This window comes from Phyllostomus hastatus, unplaced genomic scaffold (genome assembly GCF_019186645.2).
Source record: "Phyllostomus hastatus isolate PE091 unplaced genomic scaffold, TTU_PhHast_1.1 phas_contig_150, whole genome shotgun sequence".
In the NCBI taxonomy this organism is placed as follows: Eukaryota; Metazoa; Chordata; class Mammalia; order Chiroptera; family Phyllostomidae; genus Phyllostomus; species Phyllostomus hastatus.
Genome location: NW_025333611.1, coordinates 29,507,229 through 29,528,739, shown reverse-complemented (window position 1 = coordinate 29,528,739; position 21,511 = coordinate 29,507,229). Strand labels below are relative to the sequence as shown.

Here is a 21,511-nt window from a genome sequence, read left to right as displayed (position 1 = left end):
TATTCTTCATTTGTGATTGATCATTTTTTATGCTGAAGTTCTACGTTCATTGAGCATCCTTAAAACCAGTGTTATGAACTCTCCATCTATTTGCTTGTCTTCGTTTTGTTTAGTTCTTTTTCTGGAGTTTTGTTCTGTACTTTGATTTTGGAACATTTCCTTGTCTTCTCACTTGGCAGTCTCCCTGTGTTTGTTTCTGTGTATTACACAGGTAGAGCTGCTACATCTCCTGGGCTTGCTAAAGCCTAATGTAGTAGGTGTTCTGTAAGATCCAGTGGCACAGCCACCCCTATTACCCAAGCTGTACACCTGAGATGTGCCCCTTGTCAGCTGTGTACACCCTCCTGTTGTACTTGTTTTGAGTGCTCTTGGCATATCAGGGGGAGGGATTTATGCCCAGGCAGATCAGCTACAGAGACTGACTGTGACCACTGACCATTGACCTCTGACCACTATGGAGGATCAGCTGTGCAGGGGGCCCCCCTTACAGTGTAGGACTTATTTCAACAGGGCTCTGGCACCTAGTCCACCCCTGAGAGTGTCACTTGTGGAGGTATTGGATGGTGGTGCTTGGTTGTGGTCTAAAGCTGTCCACTGGGTGTGCTGGCTCTGGGGCCTCCAGAGAGATGCAAGCTAAGGTCAGCTAAGAGGAAGAGTGTGCACTAGGTCCTTTGCCTTGGGAGTTTTTAGGGGAGGTCCTAGGGGAAGATCTCAATAGAATATTCATCAGCTTTATGCTGGTGCACCAAAATGAAATTTATCTCTTTGACTTTATCCATACTGGTTTGTGGTTGGCACAAATGGCACTAATTGGATTTCTGTTATCTATCTCCCTGAGTAGGGTGATTTAAGCTATTTACCCTCTGGTTGAGGAGAAGTATAAACCATTTACTCTTAAAAGTCCACAGTTAGGGGAGGTAGAGTTTTGTGATTTGCTAGATGGCTGTAAACTGCTTGACTATTTAACTATCTGTTTCCCTATACCCCTTGTTCTGACTTATTAGCCTTTTTCTTTTTTTTATAACAACATTTACTGAGTGCCTTTTTAAAAAAGATTTTATTTTTAGAGAGGGAAGGGGGTGAGAGAGAGAGAGAGAGAGAGAGAGAAACATCAATGTGCGGTTGCTGGGGGTCATGGCCTCCAACCCAGGCATGTGTCCTGACTGGGAATCAAACCTGTGACACTTTGGTTCGCAGCCCGTGCTCAATCCACTGAGCTACACCAGCCAGGGCTTTTTTTTGCCCTTTTCAATACCAGTCTTGATGTAGCTTCTTCTAGAATTCTCTAGTTGTAGGACTTCATTCCATTCAGGCAGATTTCAAGTGGTTCTAAACGACGGTTGTTCTGTAGTTGAGTTGTAATTTTGATGTGGTTTTAGGAGGTAAATATTGTTTACCTATGCTGCCATCCTGACCAGAAGCCTCTTGTATCTCTTTTTTATCTTACTTGTAGTTCCTCCTCATTTCTATTTGTCTTACTGACTTTGGCTTTTTGAAGAGATGAGGCCAGTTACAATCTGGATTTTCTTAAGGTAAATTATAATTTCTTTAATAAATAATTTTGTAACTTTTAAAAAACTAGTACCTCAGCACAAAAATGTAATTGAGAAACACTAATCTAAGGACTATTTATTTGATAGAGTGATCAATCATTCCATATTGCCCAGGAATGAGGTGGCTCCCAGAAAACGAAGGACTTTCAGTAATACAACCAGGAAAGTCCCAGGCAAGCTAGGATCACTGACTGGTCACTCTTGGAGGGCTCTTATTAATGTTAAGGAAATAGTTATATAAATGATTGGTTAAAACCACAGCCTGGTTCTGCCCATTTTCATTATATCAAATAATTATTTATATATTTATACTTTTTAACTAAACAGTCTGAACTGTGCGTTAATTGTGCATATAGATATAAGATACATTCTTGGGGAAATATCATAACTAAAATTCCATTTCTTACTCCCCAAACTGAAAAAAAAAGTAACAACATAAAAACATTGTGCATAAGCCTTCTATTACTTAATGTTACATAATTGTTAAAATCATACCCTAAACTGACAACCAATGCAGTACATGACTGCATAGAGACATCACCAGGGCAGGTGAGAGTCCGACAGGCACTGGGTGAGTTTGTGCCTCACTGAGGGGAAAAAAAAACTAAACATGGGCAAAGAACATGCTAAGAAGCTGAGAAGCAGAATGTCATCATATGCATTCTTTTTGCAAATGTGCTGGGGGGAGCACACGAAAAAGTACCCAGATACTTTAGTCACTTTGTCAGAGTTTTCTGAAAAGTGCTGAGAGGTGAAAGACTGTCTGCTAGAGGAAGGAAAATGTATCAAAGAACATCCAGGTTTATCCATTGGTGATGCTGCAAAGAAGCTGGGAGAGATGTGGAATAACACTGCTGCAGATGACAGCTGTGTTCATCAGGCTGTTAAGCTAAAGGAAAAATTTGAAAAATACATTCTTGCATAAGACTATGCTGCAAAAAAGGGAGTCATCAAGTAAGAAAAAAAAAGCAAGAAAAATGAAAAGACGGAAGATGAAGAGGAGACAGGAGATGATGATGATAAATAAGTTGGTTCTAGTTTTTTGGGTCCATAAAGCATTAACCTCTCTGTATACAACTCACTCCTTCTAAAGAGAAAAAGATGAAATGTAAGGCTAAGCAAGACTTGTTTTTAAACTGTACAGCATTATTTTGGTATAATTAACAAACTACCAAATGTGTTAAATGCTAGCTAGCTCTGTCCTGGTGGTATTTTTAATAGCCACTAACCTTGCCTGGTACACTACAGGAGTAGTAAATTGGCATAGAAGTTTAAAGTAAGTTCCTATTGGTATATAGCACAAATCAGTTACCTATATATAAGGATGATAGTTTTTCACATTCCTTTGTCTTTGATGCACCATCTATGGATTAATTGCTGTTCTGTTCATTGAATACCACTTTGTAACACCCCCCAAAAAGTTGCTGTTGGTTTGCTGACGTTCTAAATGCCTCTGAATAAATACAATTTTCTTATTAGAAAAAAAAAATCAGCCCTGGCCAGGTGACTCAGTTGGTTGAAGCATTGTCCTACATACCAAAAGGTCATGGGTTTCATTCCAGGTCAGGGAACATACCTAGTTTGTGAGATTGATCCCTGGTCGGGGTGCATTATGTGAGGCAACCAATCAATGTTTCTCTCTCTCCCTTCCTTCCTCTCTCTAAAATCAATGAATGTATCCTCAGGTGAGGATTAAAAAAAAATAATAACCTAAACCTATATTTTACCTTAGTGTTATCTGCTGCATAAAACACAATTATCCTTTTAAAAATTGTTTAAGCCCTGGCTGGCATAGCTCAGTGGATTGAGCACGGGCTGGGGACCAAAGTCCCCAGGTTCGATTCCCAGGTTCAATTCCCAGCCAGGGTACATTCCTGGGTTGCAGGCCATAACCCCCAGCAACCGCACATTGATGTTTCTCTCTCTCCTCTCTCTCTCTCTCCCTCTCTCTCCCCTCCCTTCCCTCCCTAAAATAAATAAATAAATAAAATATTTTAAAAAAAATAAATAAAAATTATGTTTAAATATAATTTATTTCACATGTAGTTACTTAAGCCCTTAGAAACTATGGTGATTTTTATTTTATTTTATTGTTTTTAATTAATTAATTAGTTAGTTTATTTATTTTTTAGGTAGAAGCATGCCTTTTGCAGTGAGATTGTGCATGATTTGTTCTTTGGAGGACTTTATTTTAATGAGGTTCTTCTGCAAATGGATGGTGACAAAGTTTAGGTTTGTTGGGATTATTTTCCAGCAGCCAATTGGCTAGCCAAATCTATGGAAAAAAGAAAAAAAAACTCTTAATAAACATTTAAGTATTTTCTTCAATATATAGTATCTCAATTTAAAACTTAAACAGTTTTCAAAATCACTTTAAGAATAATGAAAAATGACCATTAAAAATGGAAACACTAAGTTTTACAGTATGCGAGATTGTCAAGTATAGGCCCAAACTGGAAAGGAATAAGTAAAACCATCTCCATTCACAGATGACATGATTCTACATATAGAAAATCCCAAAGAATCCATAAGAAAGCCACTAAAGCTAATAAATGAATTTTGCAAAGTTATAGGTTACAAGATGAACACAAAAAAATCAGTTGCTTCTATTCACTGGCAATGAATCCAAACTGGAAATTAAGAACACACTTTCACTCTGGCCAGGTAGCTCAGTTGGTTGGAGCATCGTCCTGATATGCCAAGGTTGCAGGTTCGATCCCTGGTCAGGGCACATACAGCAGTCAACCAATGAATGCATAAATGAGTGGGACAACAAATCAATGTTTCTCTCTCTTTTTCTATAAATCAATCAATAAATTTTAAAAATTAACAAAATCTTAAAACAGAAATCACTTTTAACAGCACTGAAAAAACAATTATCTAGGAATAGGCTTAACTAACTTGTATAACTGAAAACTATAAAACATTGCTGAAAGAAATGTAAAGACCTAAATAAAAACATCCTGAGTTAATGGATAGAAAGACTTAATACTATTAAGATGTTGAGATATCAATATGACCCAAAGTGATATGCAGATTGAACACAATTCCTATCAAATTTCCAACAGTCACTTTTGAAGAGATGAAAAAGTCAATCCTCAAATTAATATAGAATTTCAAGGGGCTCTCAATAGCCAGAACAATTATGAAAAATAATAAAATTGGAGGATCTTCTGACTTTGTTCTTCCCAATTTCAAAATTTTCTACAAAGCTATAGCAATCCGAAGAGTGTGGTTCTAACATATAGACAGACATACAGATTAATGGAATAGAACTGAGAGTCCAAAAATAAATCCTGACAGGTATACAAAAATTAATTCAAAATGGATCAACAACAGAAATATGAGCTAAAACCATTAAAATCTTTTTAAAAAACAAAGGAATAAATCTTTATGACCTTGGGTTTGGTGATGAATTCTTAGAGATGACACCAAAAGCATGAGCAACAAAACAAAAACTAGATAAATTGGTTTTCATCAAAATTTTAAAACTTTTATGCATAAAAAACATTATCAAGAAAGCAAAAAGACAAGCAACCTACAGAGGGGGAGAATATCTTTGCCAATCATATATCTGATAAGTGTTTAATATCTATACCATATAAAGAACTCCTACAACTAAAAACATTTAATGGGCAAAATCTTTTTTTAAGTGTATTTTCTTGATTATGCTATTGGTTGTCCCATTTTTTCTCCCCTTTATTGCCCTCCACCATGCACACCCCATCCCACAAGCATTCTATCCTCTTAGTTCATATAAGTTCTTTGGCTTCTCCATTTCCTATACTATTCTTAACCTCCCCCTGTCTATTTTCTACCTACCACTTATGCTTTTTATTCCCTGTACCTTTTTCCCCATTCTTCCCCCTCCCCACTGAAAACCCTCCATGTGATCTCCATTTCTATGATTTTATCCCTGTTCTAGTTTGCTTAGTTTGTTTTTGTTTTCAGGTTTTGTTGATAGTTGTTTGTTGTTACAAACAGTTGTTTACTGTTCATAATTTTGATATTTTTCTTAGATAAGTCCCTTTAACATTTGATATAATAAGGGCTTGGTGATGAACTCCTTTAACTTGAACTTATCTAGGAAGCACTTTATCTGCCCTTCCAATCTAAATGTTAGCTTTGCTGGATACAGTAGTCTTGGATGTAGATCCTTGCCTTTGATGACTTCAAATATTTCTTTCCAGCCTTCTCTTGCCTGTAAGGTTTCTTTTGAGAAATCCACTGATAATCTTTTTGTTTTAAATATTTTATTTATTTTTAGAGAGGGAAGGGAGGGAGAAAGAGAGAGAGAGAGAAACATCAATGTGCGGTTGCTGGGGGCCGTGGCCTGCAACCCAGGCATGTGTCCTGACTGGGAATCAAACCTGCGACATTTTGGTTCACAGCCCGCGCTCAATCCACTGAGCTACGCCAGCCAAGGTCCACTGATAATCTTATGGGAACTCCTTTGTAGGTAACGGTCTCCTTTTCTCTTGCTACTTTAAGATTCTCTCCTCTTTAATGTTAGGAAATGTAATCATGATGTGCCATTCTGTGTGCTTCTCTGGGACTCTCTGAGCTTCCTGGACTTCCTGGAGGTCTACTTCCTTTGCCAGATCAGGGAAGTTCTTCATCATTATTTTTTCAACTAAGTTTTCAATTTCTTGCTCTTTCTCTTCTTTTGGCACCCCTATGATTCGGATGTTGGAACATTTAAAGTTGTCATGGAGGTTCTTAAGCCTCTTCATTTTTTTAAAATCCTTGTTTCTTCATCCTGTTCCGGTTGAATGTTTATTTCTCCCTTCTGCTCCAAATCGTTGATTTGTGTCCTAACTTCCTCCCCTTCACTGTTGGTTCCTGGTATATTTTCCTTTATATCACTTTGTATAGCCTTCACTTTTTCCTCTATTTTGTGGCCATACTCAACCATTTCTGTGAGCATCCTGATTACCAGTATTTTGAATTGTACATCTGATAGGTTGGCTTCTCCTCGTCGCTTAGTATTTTTCTGGAGTTTTGATCTGTCCTTTCATTTGGGCCATATTTCTTTGTCTCAGCGCACCTGTTACACTGTAAGGAACGGAGCCTTAGCTATTCGCCAGGGCTGAGCACTTCTGTGTTGTGTCGTTGTATGTGGGGGAGGGGTCCTAGAGGGAACAGTGCTGCTTGTTCGGCTCTCCACCGGCTTTCAGTCACTTCCCCCACTACCTACAAGCAAACTGGGCCCTTCTGGTGCTGATTCTCAGGTGGGTGGGTTTGTGTACATTCTAGGGTCCTGTAGATCTCTCCAATGAACTCTCCTGTGAGGCTGGGAGTTTTTCCCACCACTGCAATTCCCACAGGTTTTTAAGCCAGAGGTTTTGAGGCTTTAGTTTCCCATGCTAGAACCCTGGGTTGTGTGGTAATGGGCAAAATTTTTAACTTGAATAGACATTTCTCCAAAGAAAATATACATATGGCCAATAAGCACATGAAAAGATGCTCTACGTCATTAGTCATTAGAGAAATGCAAATCAAAACCACACTGATGCTCTGGTCAGATGACTCGGTTGGAGTGTGGGACCATCCAACTATGGGAGGCAACTGATGATTGTCTCTCCTCATTTCTCTCTCTCTTCCCCGCCCCTTCCCCTGCTCCCCCTGAGGGGCGTGGCTCAGTGGATTGAATGCCGGCCTGTGAACTGAGAGGTCGCCGGTTTGATTCCCAGTCAGGGCATATGGCTGGGTTGCAGGCTGTTTCCCAAGCTAGGGCCATGCTAGAGGCAACCGACTGATGTATCTGTCACACACTGGATGTTTCTCTCCCTCCCTCCTTCCCCCCTCTCTAAAAATAAAGAAATAAAATTTCTTTAGAAAGAGAGAGAGAGAAACATCCATGTGCGGTTGCTGGGGGCCGTGGCCTGCAACCCAGGCATGTGCCTTGACTGGGAATTGAACCTGCGACACTTTGATTCACAGCTTGTGCTCACTCCACTGAGCTACACCAGCCAGGGCTAGAAATAAAATCTTTAAAAAATTAAATTAAATTAAAAAGCATATCCCCAGGTGAGGATTAAAAAAAAAACAGGATGTGGAGAAACTGGAACTCTCATACATTGCTAATGGGAATATAAAAAGCAGTCACTGCACAGAACTGTTTGGTGGTTCCTCAGAAAGCTAAACACAGAATATGACCCAGCAAATCCACTGTTAGGTATAGCCCACAGAACTGAAAACAGGTATTTAAACAGATATTTCTATACCAATGTTGATACAACATGAAGCACAATAGTCAAAAGGCAGAAGCAACATAAGTACCTATCAACAGATTAATGAATAAACAAAATATGATATATACATACATGGAATATTATTCAGCCGTAAAAGAAATGAAATTCTAATACCTGCTACAACGTGAGTAGACTTTGAAAACATTATGCTAAGTGAAATAAGCCAGATATAAAAGAACAAATATTCTATAATTTCACTTACATGAAATATGCAGAGATTACATTACTAGGGCCTAGAGGAAGGAGGTAATGGGAAGTTATTGCTTAATGGTTACAGAGATTCTATTTGGGGTGATGAAAAAATTTTGAAAATAGGTAGTGATGATGACGGTTGCACAACACTGTTATTATAATTAATGCCCTTGAACTATAATATACACTTAAAGATGGTTAAAATGGCAAATTTTATGTCATATATATTTCCTACAAAAAAACTAGAAAAAAGATTTAGTATATACAAAAGTATTAAAATAAAATTATTTTGCATAGTCAACATACAATTTTTATTGTGGTTACTGTTGTTAAACACACAGATCCATGTTAACAGAATATATGCTCAGGTAGAGAATATCATATTAGTAAGTAAGGCTTCATAAATCAATGTACAAGGAGAACTGGTCAGAAAAAAAATCAATTTAAATCTTCATCTTGCATTATATACAAAAATAAATTCCAGATGCATGGGGAAGTTAAATATTCCCCCCCATCTAAATATATATATTTTTTATTTTATTTATTTATTTTTAGACAGAGAGGAAGGGAAGGAGAAAGAGAGGGAGAGACACATCAATGTGTGGTTGCCTCTCATGCGCCTCCTACTAAGGACCTGGCCTGCAACCCAGGCATGTGCACTGCCTGGGAATCGAACTGGTGACTCTCTGATTCACAGGCTGGTGCTCAATCCACTGAGCCACACCAGCCAGGGCCAGGGAAGTTAAATATTTTTAAAATCTAGGAAAAAAGTTATATTTAGCAAAACTTTCAATGGGATAGGACTTTCTTAACTTAGATGGTAAATGAAAACCCACAATAAGGAAAAAAATCAAGGTTTGACTTATAGAATATTATTTAAAAGGCAAAATTAAAAGTTAAACAAAAAATTGCAGCAAATATGATCAAAGGTTAATATAACTAATATATAAAGTACTGTTACGAAACTCCCAAGTGAACAAAAGATAAACAGATAATTCACAAAGGCAAAAATACAACCAAACATAAGGAAAAATAGTTTAACCTTACCAGTAATATACACGTGGAAGTTAACACAATTAAAATATCATCTTTCTTTGCCTACTTTGCCTGCTACCATATCAGTCCCACTCAACTCTAGTGTTTTCTTTTGTTTTTTTCTTCCAACCAGATTCATTAACCTAATAAAATTCTATGTACAAAGTAAGCTGGACTTACAGGTGCAAAACAAGAACTTTTCTTACTAATATTTTGATAAGTCAGTCCCTCGGGTGTCAAAAGGAGCTTACCCTAAAATTAATACAAAAGTGTCCAAAGCACATTCAATGAATACCTAACTGTGGAAACTTTAATACTGTGTGAGATAATCAACATGGATAGGCCTGAGTCCCTATGACAGGCTGCTAGAGAACTGAGATGAGAGGTTGAGAAGCCATTCTGTGCACTGACACTGTGATGCTATCATGTTTCCAGATTGTAATATTCCTATTACCTGATTCTAGACACGCCACAAGAATATCAGTAGGGCCAATTTTGTTTGTGAGGCTATCTAATAACTTACTATATGTTAAGTAAATAAGGTAAAAAGTATCAAATACAGTAGTGTGTTTAGGAGCTAGCATCTGAATGTATATGTTTTAAAAAGATTTTATTTATTTATTTTTAGAGAGAGGAGAAGGGAAGGAAAAAGAGGGGGAGAGAAACATCAATGTGTGGTTGCATCTGGCATACCCACTACTGGGGACATGGCCTGCAACCCAGGCATGTGTCCTGAATGGGAATTGAACTGCCAACAATTTGTTTCGCAGGCCCATGTTCAAACCACTGAGCCACACCAGCCAGGGCCTTGAATGTATATGTATTTTTAAGTATATACAGATAATGTGCTTATACAGGGATGGGCAAAAGTAGGTTTACAGTTGTTCGTGAAACTTAGGAGTTTATTCTTGTATTCAATATGATATATTTTTACATATGAACAATTGTAAACCTACTTTTGCCCACCCTGTATATACATAGGTTTTCTCATACAGGTTATACTAGAGGATGATCGCAGTGATTTACTCCAAGGAGTACAGTTGGGTGAATGGCAAGGAGAGTTACTTTTCATTATACAGGGTCTGGCACAAATAATGCCCCTTATTTATTACAAATAATAAACATGTAATTCTGTAACAACATTATCACACTCAAGTACAACATATGACATTTTAGGTGAAATGTTCAAATTAAAGCTATAAATTATTACACCCTCATTATTACCCTACCAACCACACTCAAGCAGGTATTACTTCTGCTGGACCCTATATATCCTTTTGTGACTTTTGAATTATACTCTATTTTGGTAGGGCTGTTGCTAAAAGAATCTTCCCTGATTATCTCTGAGTCTTCAAATGGGTAAGAGAACCTGCAAAGAAGGGCCCAGGATAACATTTAGCCCTGGACAACCACCTTAGTTCCTCTATCCCAATCATTCTCTCTATGACTAAGCAATGTTGAGGCATCTAGAGGTGTAAATAAATATAAGTTTTCAATTTTAAAAACTTAGGTATCATAAGAAATAAAAATTTGAAAATTTAAGTGTGTATATATATACTTTTATCATTTGACTATATAAACCATACACAAAACAATGCTAGCAACTGAAAGTATATGAGTATTTAGGAATGATGTGCTTACAGAGTTAAAACAGCAAGAAAGTAAGTACTCAAAAGTTATACATACAGAAGTATCTAAACTGTATATAAAAGTTTTTAAACATGACTCTTGATATTTACACTGTTTCAAAGAATGCAATGTTTTAGATATAAAAACCACAGTCAATATTCTTTAGTGTGAATAAAAAGATTTCTTACACAAGGATCTGCTGATTTTTGCTTACAAAGCTCTGTGAGTCCTTTAAGCAGAGTTGGTGTTACATATAAATTTAAATAGTCCTTAGCAGCTTGTCCAGCTGGAATGGGCTCAACAATCACTGAAAATACAAATGTATTTCCATTAAAGCTAACATAAATGATGAGATATTATACAGTCATTTAAAAAGGCACCTTCAAAGAAATGTTTAATGACATGAGAAATAATTACAAAGTTTTTTTAACAGATCAGAATTAGGTACATAGCATAATAATTGGTTCAAAATGCATAAGCATATACATAAAAATATAAATAAATAAAACTACATCCTGGCTAGTGTGGCTCAGTAGATGCTTGAATGCTAGCCTGTGAACCAAAAGGTCACCAGTTTGATTCCCTATCAGGGCACATACCTGGGTTGTAGGCCAAGTCCCCAGTTGGGGGCATATGAAAGGCAACCCATTGATGTTCTCTCACACATTAATGTTTCTCTCCTCTTTCTCCCTCTCTTCCCTTTTGTCTGAAAATAAATAAATAAAATCCTAAAAAAAATTAAACTATACAAGACTGGCAAGAAACATCAAAATATTAACTTATCATTTATAAGATTCTTTTCTAAAAATTTTAAAAACAATAAGTTTTGGTATCCTTAACAATAAGGATAAATAATTTTATCCTCACCTAAGGACATGGTTATTTATTTTAGAGAGAGGGAGAGAAACATCAGTGTGAGAAAAATCAATTGGTTGCCTTCTTGTATTCACCCCAAACAGGGACCAAACCAGCAAGCTGGGCATGTGCCCTGACAGGGAACTGAACCTGTGACCTCTCAACTTGTGGGACAATGCCCAACCAAACTGAGCCACACTAGTCAGGGCTCAACAAAATTGTGGTTTTTAAAAAATGTATTTTATTTATTTTTAGAGAAAGGGATAGAGAAAGAGAGCAAGAGAAACATCAATGTGTGGTTGCCTCTCACGTTCTCCCAACTGGGGACCTGGCCCACAACCCAGGTGTGTGTCCTGACTGGGAATTGAACCAGTGACCCTTTGGTTTACAGGCCACCACTGAATCCACTGAGCCACATGAGCCAGGGCAAATTTGTTGAATGAATGGAATATAGCAAGGCTTTACCGACCATACTATTATATGGGAAATGGAAGAGTACTACCTTTTTCAAGGGTTAGGAATATGTTTTTGAATATATTTTTTAAGATTTTATTTACTTATTTTTAGACAGAGAGGAAGGAGGCAGAAAGAGAGTGAGAGAAACATCAATGTGTGGTTGCCTCGCACGTGCCCCTACTGGGGACCTGGCCTGCAACTCAGGCATGTGCCCTGACTGGGAATTGAACTGGTGATCCTTTGGTTCACAGGCCTGTGCTCAATCCACTGAGCTACATCAGCCAGGGCTGAATATCTTTATAATTTGCTTTAGTCACTCATCATAGAGTCTTGCACATAGTTTTTGAGTGACTGCTATACAACATGGAGCTCATATCACAAACTGAGAACCTACACCAAAGAACTTCATATTCCCACAGCAAAAGATCTGCTGCTTCTCAAATGTCTAACTGTATCTCTTAAATTCATGTCTAGAAGATTAATTGAGTAATATAAAAGGCAACCTAAAATAAGGGTTTAGGGATGTAACCCTATGAGTAAGAAGAGCTTCCAAATATATCTTCTACTTAAGATAAAGTGAGTTTTTATCCTATTTTAGTGAAAAGCTAAATAGGAAAACTGTAATTCACTAGTAGGACTAATCCTAAAGTACTACCACATTAAAAAATAAAATCTCATGTTTGAGATATACTTCAATATAATATGAAGAAGTACGAGCAGAGGTTATAGATGAAATAAGATTGACCAACCACAATTGTTGAAATTGGGTGATGGACCTATTAGGAGTTTATTATATTATTCTGTCTACTTTTGTGTATGATTGAAATTTTCCACAATAAAGAGTCCTAAAGAAAAAGATAACTAAATGGAATGAATATGTGACAGGAATTAGATCAGTTAGAATAAAATATGTAAGTAGGCAGATCCTTTTGTATACAAATATCTAAAAAGCAGTGTTTGTTTAAAAATCACAGCTTTTGCCCTGACTTGTGTAAACTGAGCACTGGCCTGTGAACTTAAAGGTCACTGGTTCGATTCCCCGTCAGAGCACATGCCTGGGTTTGGGGCCAGGTCCCCAGCTGGGGGTGTACAAGAGGCAACAGTGTATCTCTCACATCATTGTTTCTCTCCCTTCCCCTCTCTCTAAAAATGGATAAAATCCTTAAAAAAAAATCACGACTTTTAAATAAACAAGATAGTTCTTAGTTTTCTTGTTATAAATCTTCAATATAAAATACTGAGGAACAAGTCTAAATAAGTTAGAAAAAAATAACATGCCAAAAACAAATTCAAAACACCCCGATGCTTTACATTTTTTTCTTCATAATAAAAATCACCAAATTTTCTTTCTGCTCTAACATTAATAAAAACAAACTAAAAACCTCAGTGCTATCTTTATTGTGCCAACTTCTACAAGATTTATAACCTTCATAAAAAGGATGGAAACAAACAAAAAAACCTGAGCATTATTAATTTCACAACTGCCTGTTTGTTAGGCAAATGGTAAACTGTTAGAGAAAATGGCAAATCAATCATAATTTCCAAGGGAGATTTTTTTTTCATGTGTAACAAACTTCACTGATGCACTGGGTGTAGCTAAAAGGAATTAAAACACAGAAGGAAAAAGGAAATTCTAAATATGTCTAGTCCAAGAGAAAAGAAAAAGTAAACTCTTCTTAAAAGATTTCCTAGAAGGCAAAATCTAGTTCTGAGGAAAAATGTTGAGCTTTCCATTATTAGCTTCAAGTTTTAAGTAACTACAACTGGAAAACATGACTAAATATATTGGAGAGAAACTGTTATCTTTCTTCACCGTTTCATCCCAAAATAAAAGAAAAAGCAAACAATAAGGAGATCAATTGACTAATAACTTATCTGTAACTCACCTTCAGGAAACATGAATCGAATTTCTCTTTCTGCTGTGGCAAAATCAATACTCCCATGAAGGGCATTCCTTAGGTCATCTGTCCCGTAAATTGCCCTTAGGCTAAAAGCAAGTTAGAGATGATGACCATCCAATCTGACCTCTTTTTTCTTACATTTTACATATTCATTCTACTTAGGTATTTTACAGAAGCTTTTGCCACTTCTCATATATGGAGGTTTTAAGCTTGAATTTAAGCTTAAATCTATCTAGGTGAGGGTCAAATATATTTAAGTCTGCAGGAGGGATACAATGGAAAGACAGGAGTTCTCTGGATGAAAAAGAGGTGTTTTGTGAGAAGTGAAAAAGCAATATATATTTAAAAGTGCAAGAATTCAATGTCCTCTGGTTTCCAGACATTAGTGATAATACTAAAAATCTGGATTTCTGGTCCTGTATTATCAATATTCTTTTAAAATACCACCCCAATTTCCCCATGAGAAATCCTACTTCAGTGGCAGCTTAATCCCAGAATGAGAGAATAAGGTAATCAACCATACAGCAGACACTCCCTGAGGCCTTTTGTGGTATTTGGTATTAAGATAGACATTTAAATAGTTAAAACATAAATTGAACTTCTCTGCCACAAAAAAAAAGTTAAATTTAGGAAAATTTTCAAATGAAAGGAAATTCTTATTGCAACGAAATCATATTTCTTTTCATTTTCATATTTGTATTGCATTATTCCCCTAGAAAAATTACCTGTCTGGGTGTGTCTCCTTAGCTACTAAGCTATTACTTGGTCCCAAAAGTTCTTTCCAGTAAGCGATGGCTTTATGTCTAGCTAATATCATGGCAACAAGTGGTCCAGAACTCATGTAAGCCGTTAAATTGGGGAAAAACATTTTCCCATACTGTTCCACATAAAAGTTACTACATTGCTCAGGGCTGAAATGTAGTTTTCTTCTCTATAAGAGAAACAAAGTCAACAAAAACATTTAAAATGACAGTTTAATAATACCTCATTAAGTCATTAACAATTTGAAATTAATACCAATCTGGTTATACATGAGATTTATTCTTGTCTTATGAAGAAAAGGTGAGGTAAGGAAATTAAATGTAGGCTGGAAATACAATTGTAAGAATTATTTAATCTGCTTAAGAAAAACTTTTCCTGTTTAGCAGCCTCTAACATAGGGTTTATTAATGACAAATTCATCATATATCTCCTTAAAGTAAAAACACTCCAATCATCAGTATTTTTTGATGCATACTTTATTTTTAAAAATATTTTATTTATTTATTTTTAGAGACTGGAAGGGAGGAAGAAAGAGAGAGAAACATCAATGTGTGGTTGCCTCTCATGTGGCCCTCATGGGGGACCTGGCCCGCAGCCCAGGCATGTGCCCTGACTGGGAATCGAACCTGCAATGCTTTGGTTTGCAGCCCATGCTCAATCCACTGAGCTATGCCAGCCAGGGCTGATGTGTACTTTATATACATTAAAGTAATAAAATTGGATGTTAGAATATTGCAATTCATTTTTCCTACCTATTGTGGTATTTTTCTATTTATTATGAAATTTTTCTACACTATTCTAGGGAGCTGGTCCACCATGGTACCTAGAAATAACATGCAGTATAATGATTCAGTAAACAAGTTTTTCACTTGAACATGAAAGCCGTGCATTCTTTATTCTGTTTCCGCCATAAAATGGTGATTCACTGTGATCATAAGAAAAATTAGTCGGCACTGCTTATTAGTTTGAAAGAATATAAAATGTTTAGGATAATAAATGTTAGTTTCTTTACAAATGAAAGACTATACAAATGAATCACGAAATTTAAAAAACCACAGAAGCTGAGTCAGCCATTCTTCCAATTGGAAAGCATCATGCTTTCCCTAAAAGCAGGTATTTCAGTGTTTATAAAAAATTATACATTACTACTGTTTTTCGATTCCACTAAAGGTGGATCACGAGGAAAAAGGCTCAAAATATCACAAGGGATTCAAAGAAAGACTGCTGGCTGGAGTAAGGATGATGACACATAGAGATAAGTCTCAAGGTGAAGGCTAAAAATCTCTACAATTAAGATAAAAATCACCCTGACCAGGTAGCTCGGTTGGTTAAGGCATTGTCCCAATACATTAAGGTCGTGGGTTCAATTTCTCATCAGGGCACATACAAGAAGCTACCAATGAATGCATAAACAAGTGGAACAAATCCATGTTTCTCACTCTCTCTCAAAAAAAAAAAAAAAAAAGGCAGAAGTCCATCTTCTTGCTGAGAGTACAATGTCAATTCTACCAAGTGACTTACCTCTTAAAACTCCTTCCAAAACTATCATGTGTCTTCAGGTTTCAGAAACTTGGTAAAACTGCTTGGATTGTAGCAAGAAATCTAAACCTCCCAGAGCAAGAAGCTTGAGAGCATGCTTACTTACATGGGTCAGCACTGCATGAACAGGCTCAACTAGACAAGCATAACATTCTCATCAGTCAAGGACCAGTTACTATAAAAAAAAGTACCAACATCTGTTCTCATATTGAAATTCATATAGTCAAGAATTAACAGAAATTTGAGAAGGTGCAATAGCACTTGATTTAGTATAATCCTTGATTCTATTACTTAAAATTAAAATATGACAATATTTGTGATTCTTATACATATTGGTGTGGGTTGTTTTGTGGTTGCTGGCTTAAAAATTAAAAACCTCTTCTGTTACAATGTAAGTAAGCCCTTAACTGTCACATGGCACCTTAAACAGAGGATGTTTCCTTCTCAGGTGTGCTAGTTAATGTGGCACAATTATAAAAATGAAAGGCTCTTCTTTAGAGTTGATACTGAATCAATTATTCCATTTGGTTCCTTAAAAATTAGATCTGGCAAAATTTTTCGGAATTTGGATGAATATTTTCACAAAGAGAAGCAATGATATTAAACGTCAGAAAGGAACCATTAGCTTGTGAAAAAGGAAAGACTGCCACCTACTGAAAGGACACATCATTTTTCAGATTTCCCCTAGATAGGATAATAAAGCCTCTAGTTCAATGAACTCCCAACTGCAGTAAAGCCTGCTTTCAAAGCCTTCAGGTGGGGCAAAAGTAGGTTTACAGTTGTAAAATAAATAGGATATTTTTATTTCACTTTTATATTTCATTTGTTTTTCTAAAAATAATGGGTGGGGGTGGATGGAGGTGGAAGAGGGTATAAGGGGGATAAATGGTAATGGAAAAATACAATAAAAAATAAACTATTCAAGAATGAAATTAAAGGGTAACATACTTAGGTGGTTAAAAATTCAAAAGGATATTAAAAGGTATATACTAAAAAATCTAATGTCCAGCCAGTCCTGTCCTAATGCACGCTGTACTTGCCCTCAATAGGTAATCATTTAAAATTTTCTGTTTAATTTATTGACTCAAGACACATCGATTTGTTGTTCTACTTATTAATGCATTCACTGGTTGCTTCTTGTATGTGCCCTGACAAGAGATCAAACCTGCAACTTTGGTGTATCAGGACAACACTCTAACCAACTGAGCTACCCAGCCAGAACAATAGGCAACAATTTTTTTAATGTTTATCTCCTAGAGCTTCATTTTGCAAATACTGGCAAACATAAATATGTATTACTTCTTCTCTATCACAAAAGGTTGCTTACATATTGTTCTACATCTGCTTTTTCCCACAAGACATAGAGAGTTTCCTTATTCTTTTTACAATCAGTTGCATAGTATTCAATTTGGTGGATTTGCCAGGATTTATTTAGCCAATCTTCTTTTTTTCTTTTAAAGATTTATTTATTTTTTAGAAAGGGGAAGGGAGGGAGAAAGAGAGGAGAGAAACATCAATGTGTGGTTGCCTCCCGTCCACCACCTACTGGGTACCTGGCCTGCAACCCAGGCATGTGCCCTGATTGGGAATGGAACCTGCAACCCTTTGGTTCATAGGCCAACACTCAATCCATTGAGCCACACCAGCCAGGCTTAACCAGTCTTCTAAATCTTGGTTGTTTTCAATCTTGCTGTTAAATAAACAATAACGTAAAAATAATTGTATATATGTCACTTCCTGTTAATGCATGTATTACATGTACTAATATGATTCAGAATTGCTGGGTAAAAGGGTAAATAAGTGCATCTGTAATGTTGATAATTGCCAGATCCCCTACTACCGGGGTCATGCCACTTTTATATTTTTGCCAGATGCTCTCTCAGTGCTATTTTAATTTGTTTTTTTTCTGCTTAGAGATCAAATATTTTTCCATAAGTTCAAGAAGAATCTATGCTTTCCTGTGATCATCTACATGTTGTGCCCATTTCAACTGAATAATTATCTTTTTCTAGGAGCTCTTTATATATCAGGAAGATTTGCCCTTTGTGATGAGTTGAAAACCTTTTTTTCAAGTTTATCATTTGTTTTGACTTTGCATATGGTGTTTATCTGGCCATGCAGAAGTTTTTTTTGTTTATAGCCCTATCTGTTTTTTTCTTTCATGGTTCCTAGATTTTAAGTTATAGTAAAAAAAAAAAAAAAAAGAAAGAAAGAAAAAAAAAAGCTAGCCCAATCCAAGAATAAAGAAATTCATTCATCTTTTCTTCTAGAATATATATGGTTTATTTTTTAAATACTTAACTTTCAGATCCATTTGCTGTTTATCCTGGTGTATATAGTATAATACTTGAATCCACCTTTTTAAAAAATGGCTACTTGGTTTTTCTAACATTTATTAAAAAGTCTATCTTTACCTGAGTCTTTTAATTACTACATGAAAGTATACTTCCTTATACTTTCCTATATTATTTCCTTACACTTTCTTGTACCATCCCTACCCTTAGCCTCCACCTATCCTAAATTCAACCAAATGATATTTCTTCCCTGAAGACTGAAATTTTCTCTTATTTTTAATTGTTGTAAAAGATTTTATTTAGAGAGAGGGGCAGGGAGGGAGAAAGAGAGTGAAACATCTATCACCTGTTATATGTCCCCAACTGGGGACCTGGTCGACAGCCCAGGCATGTGCTCTGATCAGAAATTGAACCAGCTAGCTTTTGGTTTGCACACCAGCACTCAACCCACTGAGTCACGCCAGCCAAGGTTCTCTTCTTATTTTTTAAAACACTAACTAAATAGGCAAGAAGACACTGCATAAGAGTAAAACTGGGATTTCAAATAAGTATGCTACAAAAAAAGGAAGGTTAAATGTATTCAATTCTATTTTATAATCTTTAACAACGCTCTTTTTACATTTATTTTCAAACTTCTACCAACTACAGAGTAAATATGAGGCTTAAAACATTAAATATTTGTAATAAATGAAAAAATACCAACAGTCACCAAGTCCATCAATAGAAGACCAAGTAAGTAAGTCATGGTTCACCCACTCAGGGGATATTACACAAAAGTTATGAAGAATAAGCTCAGATTCAGATGTAATGATCTGGAATGCTACCTGAGGGACTTTGTAAAGGTTATCAAGGGAGAGGGACTCTCTTATTTTATTTGGTGGGTGGGATGGGAATGTTTGTGAATGTGCAGAAAAATCCTGGAAGAACAGAGAGTGTTAAGTGGTTGCCTCTCTCTGGAGACTAGGACTTGGGGTGGGAAAGGAAGTAAAAGAATTTTACTTCTCGTTTTATATACTTTTGAAGTATGAAAAAGACTTTTTAAAACTATCAAATATAACTTTTATAGTTAGAATAAATCTAAATTTAATACTAAGTAAATACTATGGACCTAAATAGGTTAACACATTTACATAAACAAGAAGACAGGATCAGTGAGAGAAAAGACCATCATCATGCCCAGAAATTACCTGAACAATGGTGAATCCAGATCTGATAATTATATCTCGTATCTCCTCCTCTTTGTCAACAATATCTGGTTTGATAATGGCCAGAGTTTTTTCTATATATATCTGAGGTGGGGGCATCGATATTTCCATTCTGGCTTTTTGAGGTACAATTGAAGAGATTCTTGACAGGTTATCAACTGTAATGACATTCATCCCCCCACCCCAATTAAATGTAATTGTGATTAAGAACATCATTTATTAGGCGCTTGACTTTATTAATTCATAAAATTAGAAACTGCTATCTTTTTCTATAAGCAGTGTCTCAACACAGGCATACTTGGGAGTATTGCAGGTTCTCTCTCGAGCATTGCAATAAAGGCAGTGGTAATATTTTTGCTGGTGGGGGGCCTCGCCTTCAGTTTATAAAACATGCAACACCTGCGAAGCACGGAAAGCTAAGTGCAGTAAAACAAGGTATGCCTGTCATACGATTTCTCCTTGGTGGTTGTGCCTCAGGATTTCCTAAACAGCTTCAACGAGGTGGAGAGGCTAGGGGGTTGTCTGAGAGTCTGGGACCAGCACAGATTCTAGGAACACCCACAAGGGACCGGGTGGGTAACTGTCTGCAGTACTCCATGGCAGATGGGGCGGCCTCAGTCCACCTGTACTGTGTGTGGGGTCAGGTATGTTTGGAAAGCAGGATCCCTAGCTTCCCTCGACCCCTCCCGGGTGCACCCGCAGATTTCGAGTCCACCGCTGGTCCAGCCACTCACCTTAGCACTTACTCCTCCCATTCGACCACAACTTGTTGCTAGGAGACCCCAAGCTCAGCTTAGGGACGGTGGCCACAGAGGGCCAATCTCAGCAGCACGCTTCACAGCCCCTGGTGGGCTCCTTGTAACCAAGAAAGGGAGCCAGCCACAGGCATTATTTTCCTTTTATGAATCTTACTTCACTAGACATCCTCGTCATCAATGATCTTATTTCATCCTCCTACTCATTTGAAGTACACTTCAAAATTATCTTCATTTTATAAATGATGAGATAAATCATAAACACTTGCCCCTCATCCCAAACCATCCCCCCTTCCATTTCAAATACCTCCCTCATTTCACCAGATGATGCCGTCCCCTCTATTCCCAGCTTCCGTGATCAGTAAAAAGCAATCTTCGACTTGTGAAGTAACATTTATTTATGGAACAGTAATAAGAGGTTTAGTCTAGTTACCTCTAAATTAAGCCTATGGAACAAAGACATGGGCAACATTTATGGCATTACCCCCAATCTCAGTTTTTCCCCTTTTCTTTACATTATGTCCACAGGCACCTCTGACTCCTTGGATGTGAGTGAGGTATTAAGATTATTAGAAAACAGAACAGAGAAGTGGTAAACAAGTAAGTACTGGGATCTTCTCTGGGTCAGAGTCTCAATGAGAGGTCCAAGTTCCAGAAAAGGCCAGGGCAGCAACTCCAGGTTAACAAAACAAGTTTTCCACCATGCACTGGGTTGGCTGGTTCTCAATCCAGACTATTTAAGTTTCTTCTTTTGTCTAACCAAATACTCAGCACCTACAGGATCAAGGCAGATAATAAGCTATGAATCTTAAAAGCTACTGAGGTTTGAATGCATTTTCATCTTTTTTCACAGTGGTATTTGACTATCCTTTTTTCTTTAAAATACCATGTTACCCAGAAAAGAAACCCTCACATGTTTTCTTCTGGCTACTATATCTTATCCCCTATAACATACATTACATGAGATAGTGTGAACATACATTAAAATGTACAGTGACTCTGGCCTCTGCTTTGCATGGAGCCCTCTGGTTTGAGGCTCTGGAAGCAGGAGCCCCCATTACCTTAGTAGCTCTCTTGAGAG

General features: G+C 36.8%; 1 protein-coding gene across 1 annotated transcript; it reads right to left on the bottom strand.

The window, feature by feature from the left end:
- Positions 1-3,744: 3,744 nt before the first annotated feature.
- NME5 (NME/NM23 family member 5) lies at positions 3,745-19,786 on the bottom strand. Its single transcript, XM_045830251.1, has 5 exons — positions 19,658-19,786; positions 14,601-14,806; positions 13,861-13,961; positions 10,852-10,970; positions 3,745-3,828 (listed from the first exon to the last, which is right to left on the bottom strand). The coding sequence occupies exons 1-5, from the start codon at positions 19,784-19,786 to the stop codon at positions 3,745-3,747; spliced, it is 639 nt and encodes a 212-aa protein (XP_045686207.1).
- Positions 19,787-21,511: the final 1,725 nt, after the last annotated feature.

What these genes read in the sequence shown, in the direction of transcription:
- NME5 (XM_045830251.1), bottom strand. Translation starts at nt 19,786, where the DNA reads ATGGAAATATCGATGCCCCCACCTCAGATATATATAGAAAAAACTCTG. An exon ending in AAGGAGACACACCCAGACAG is followed by an intron (nt 13,962 to 14,600) that starts GTAATTTTTCTA and finishes ACTTGCTTTTAG; the next exon opens with CCTAAGGGCAATTTACGGGA. An exon ending in AAAAATCAGCAGATCCTTGT is followed by an intron (nt 3,829 to 10,851) that starts GTAAGAAATCTT and finishes TTTTTTCCATAG; the next exon opens with ATTTGGCTAGCCAATTGGCT.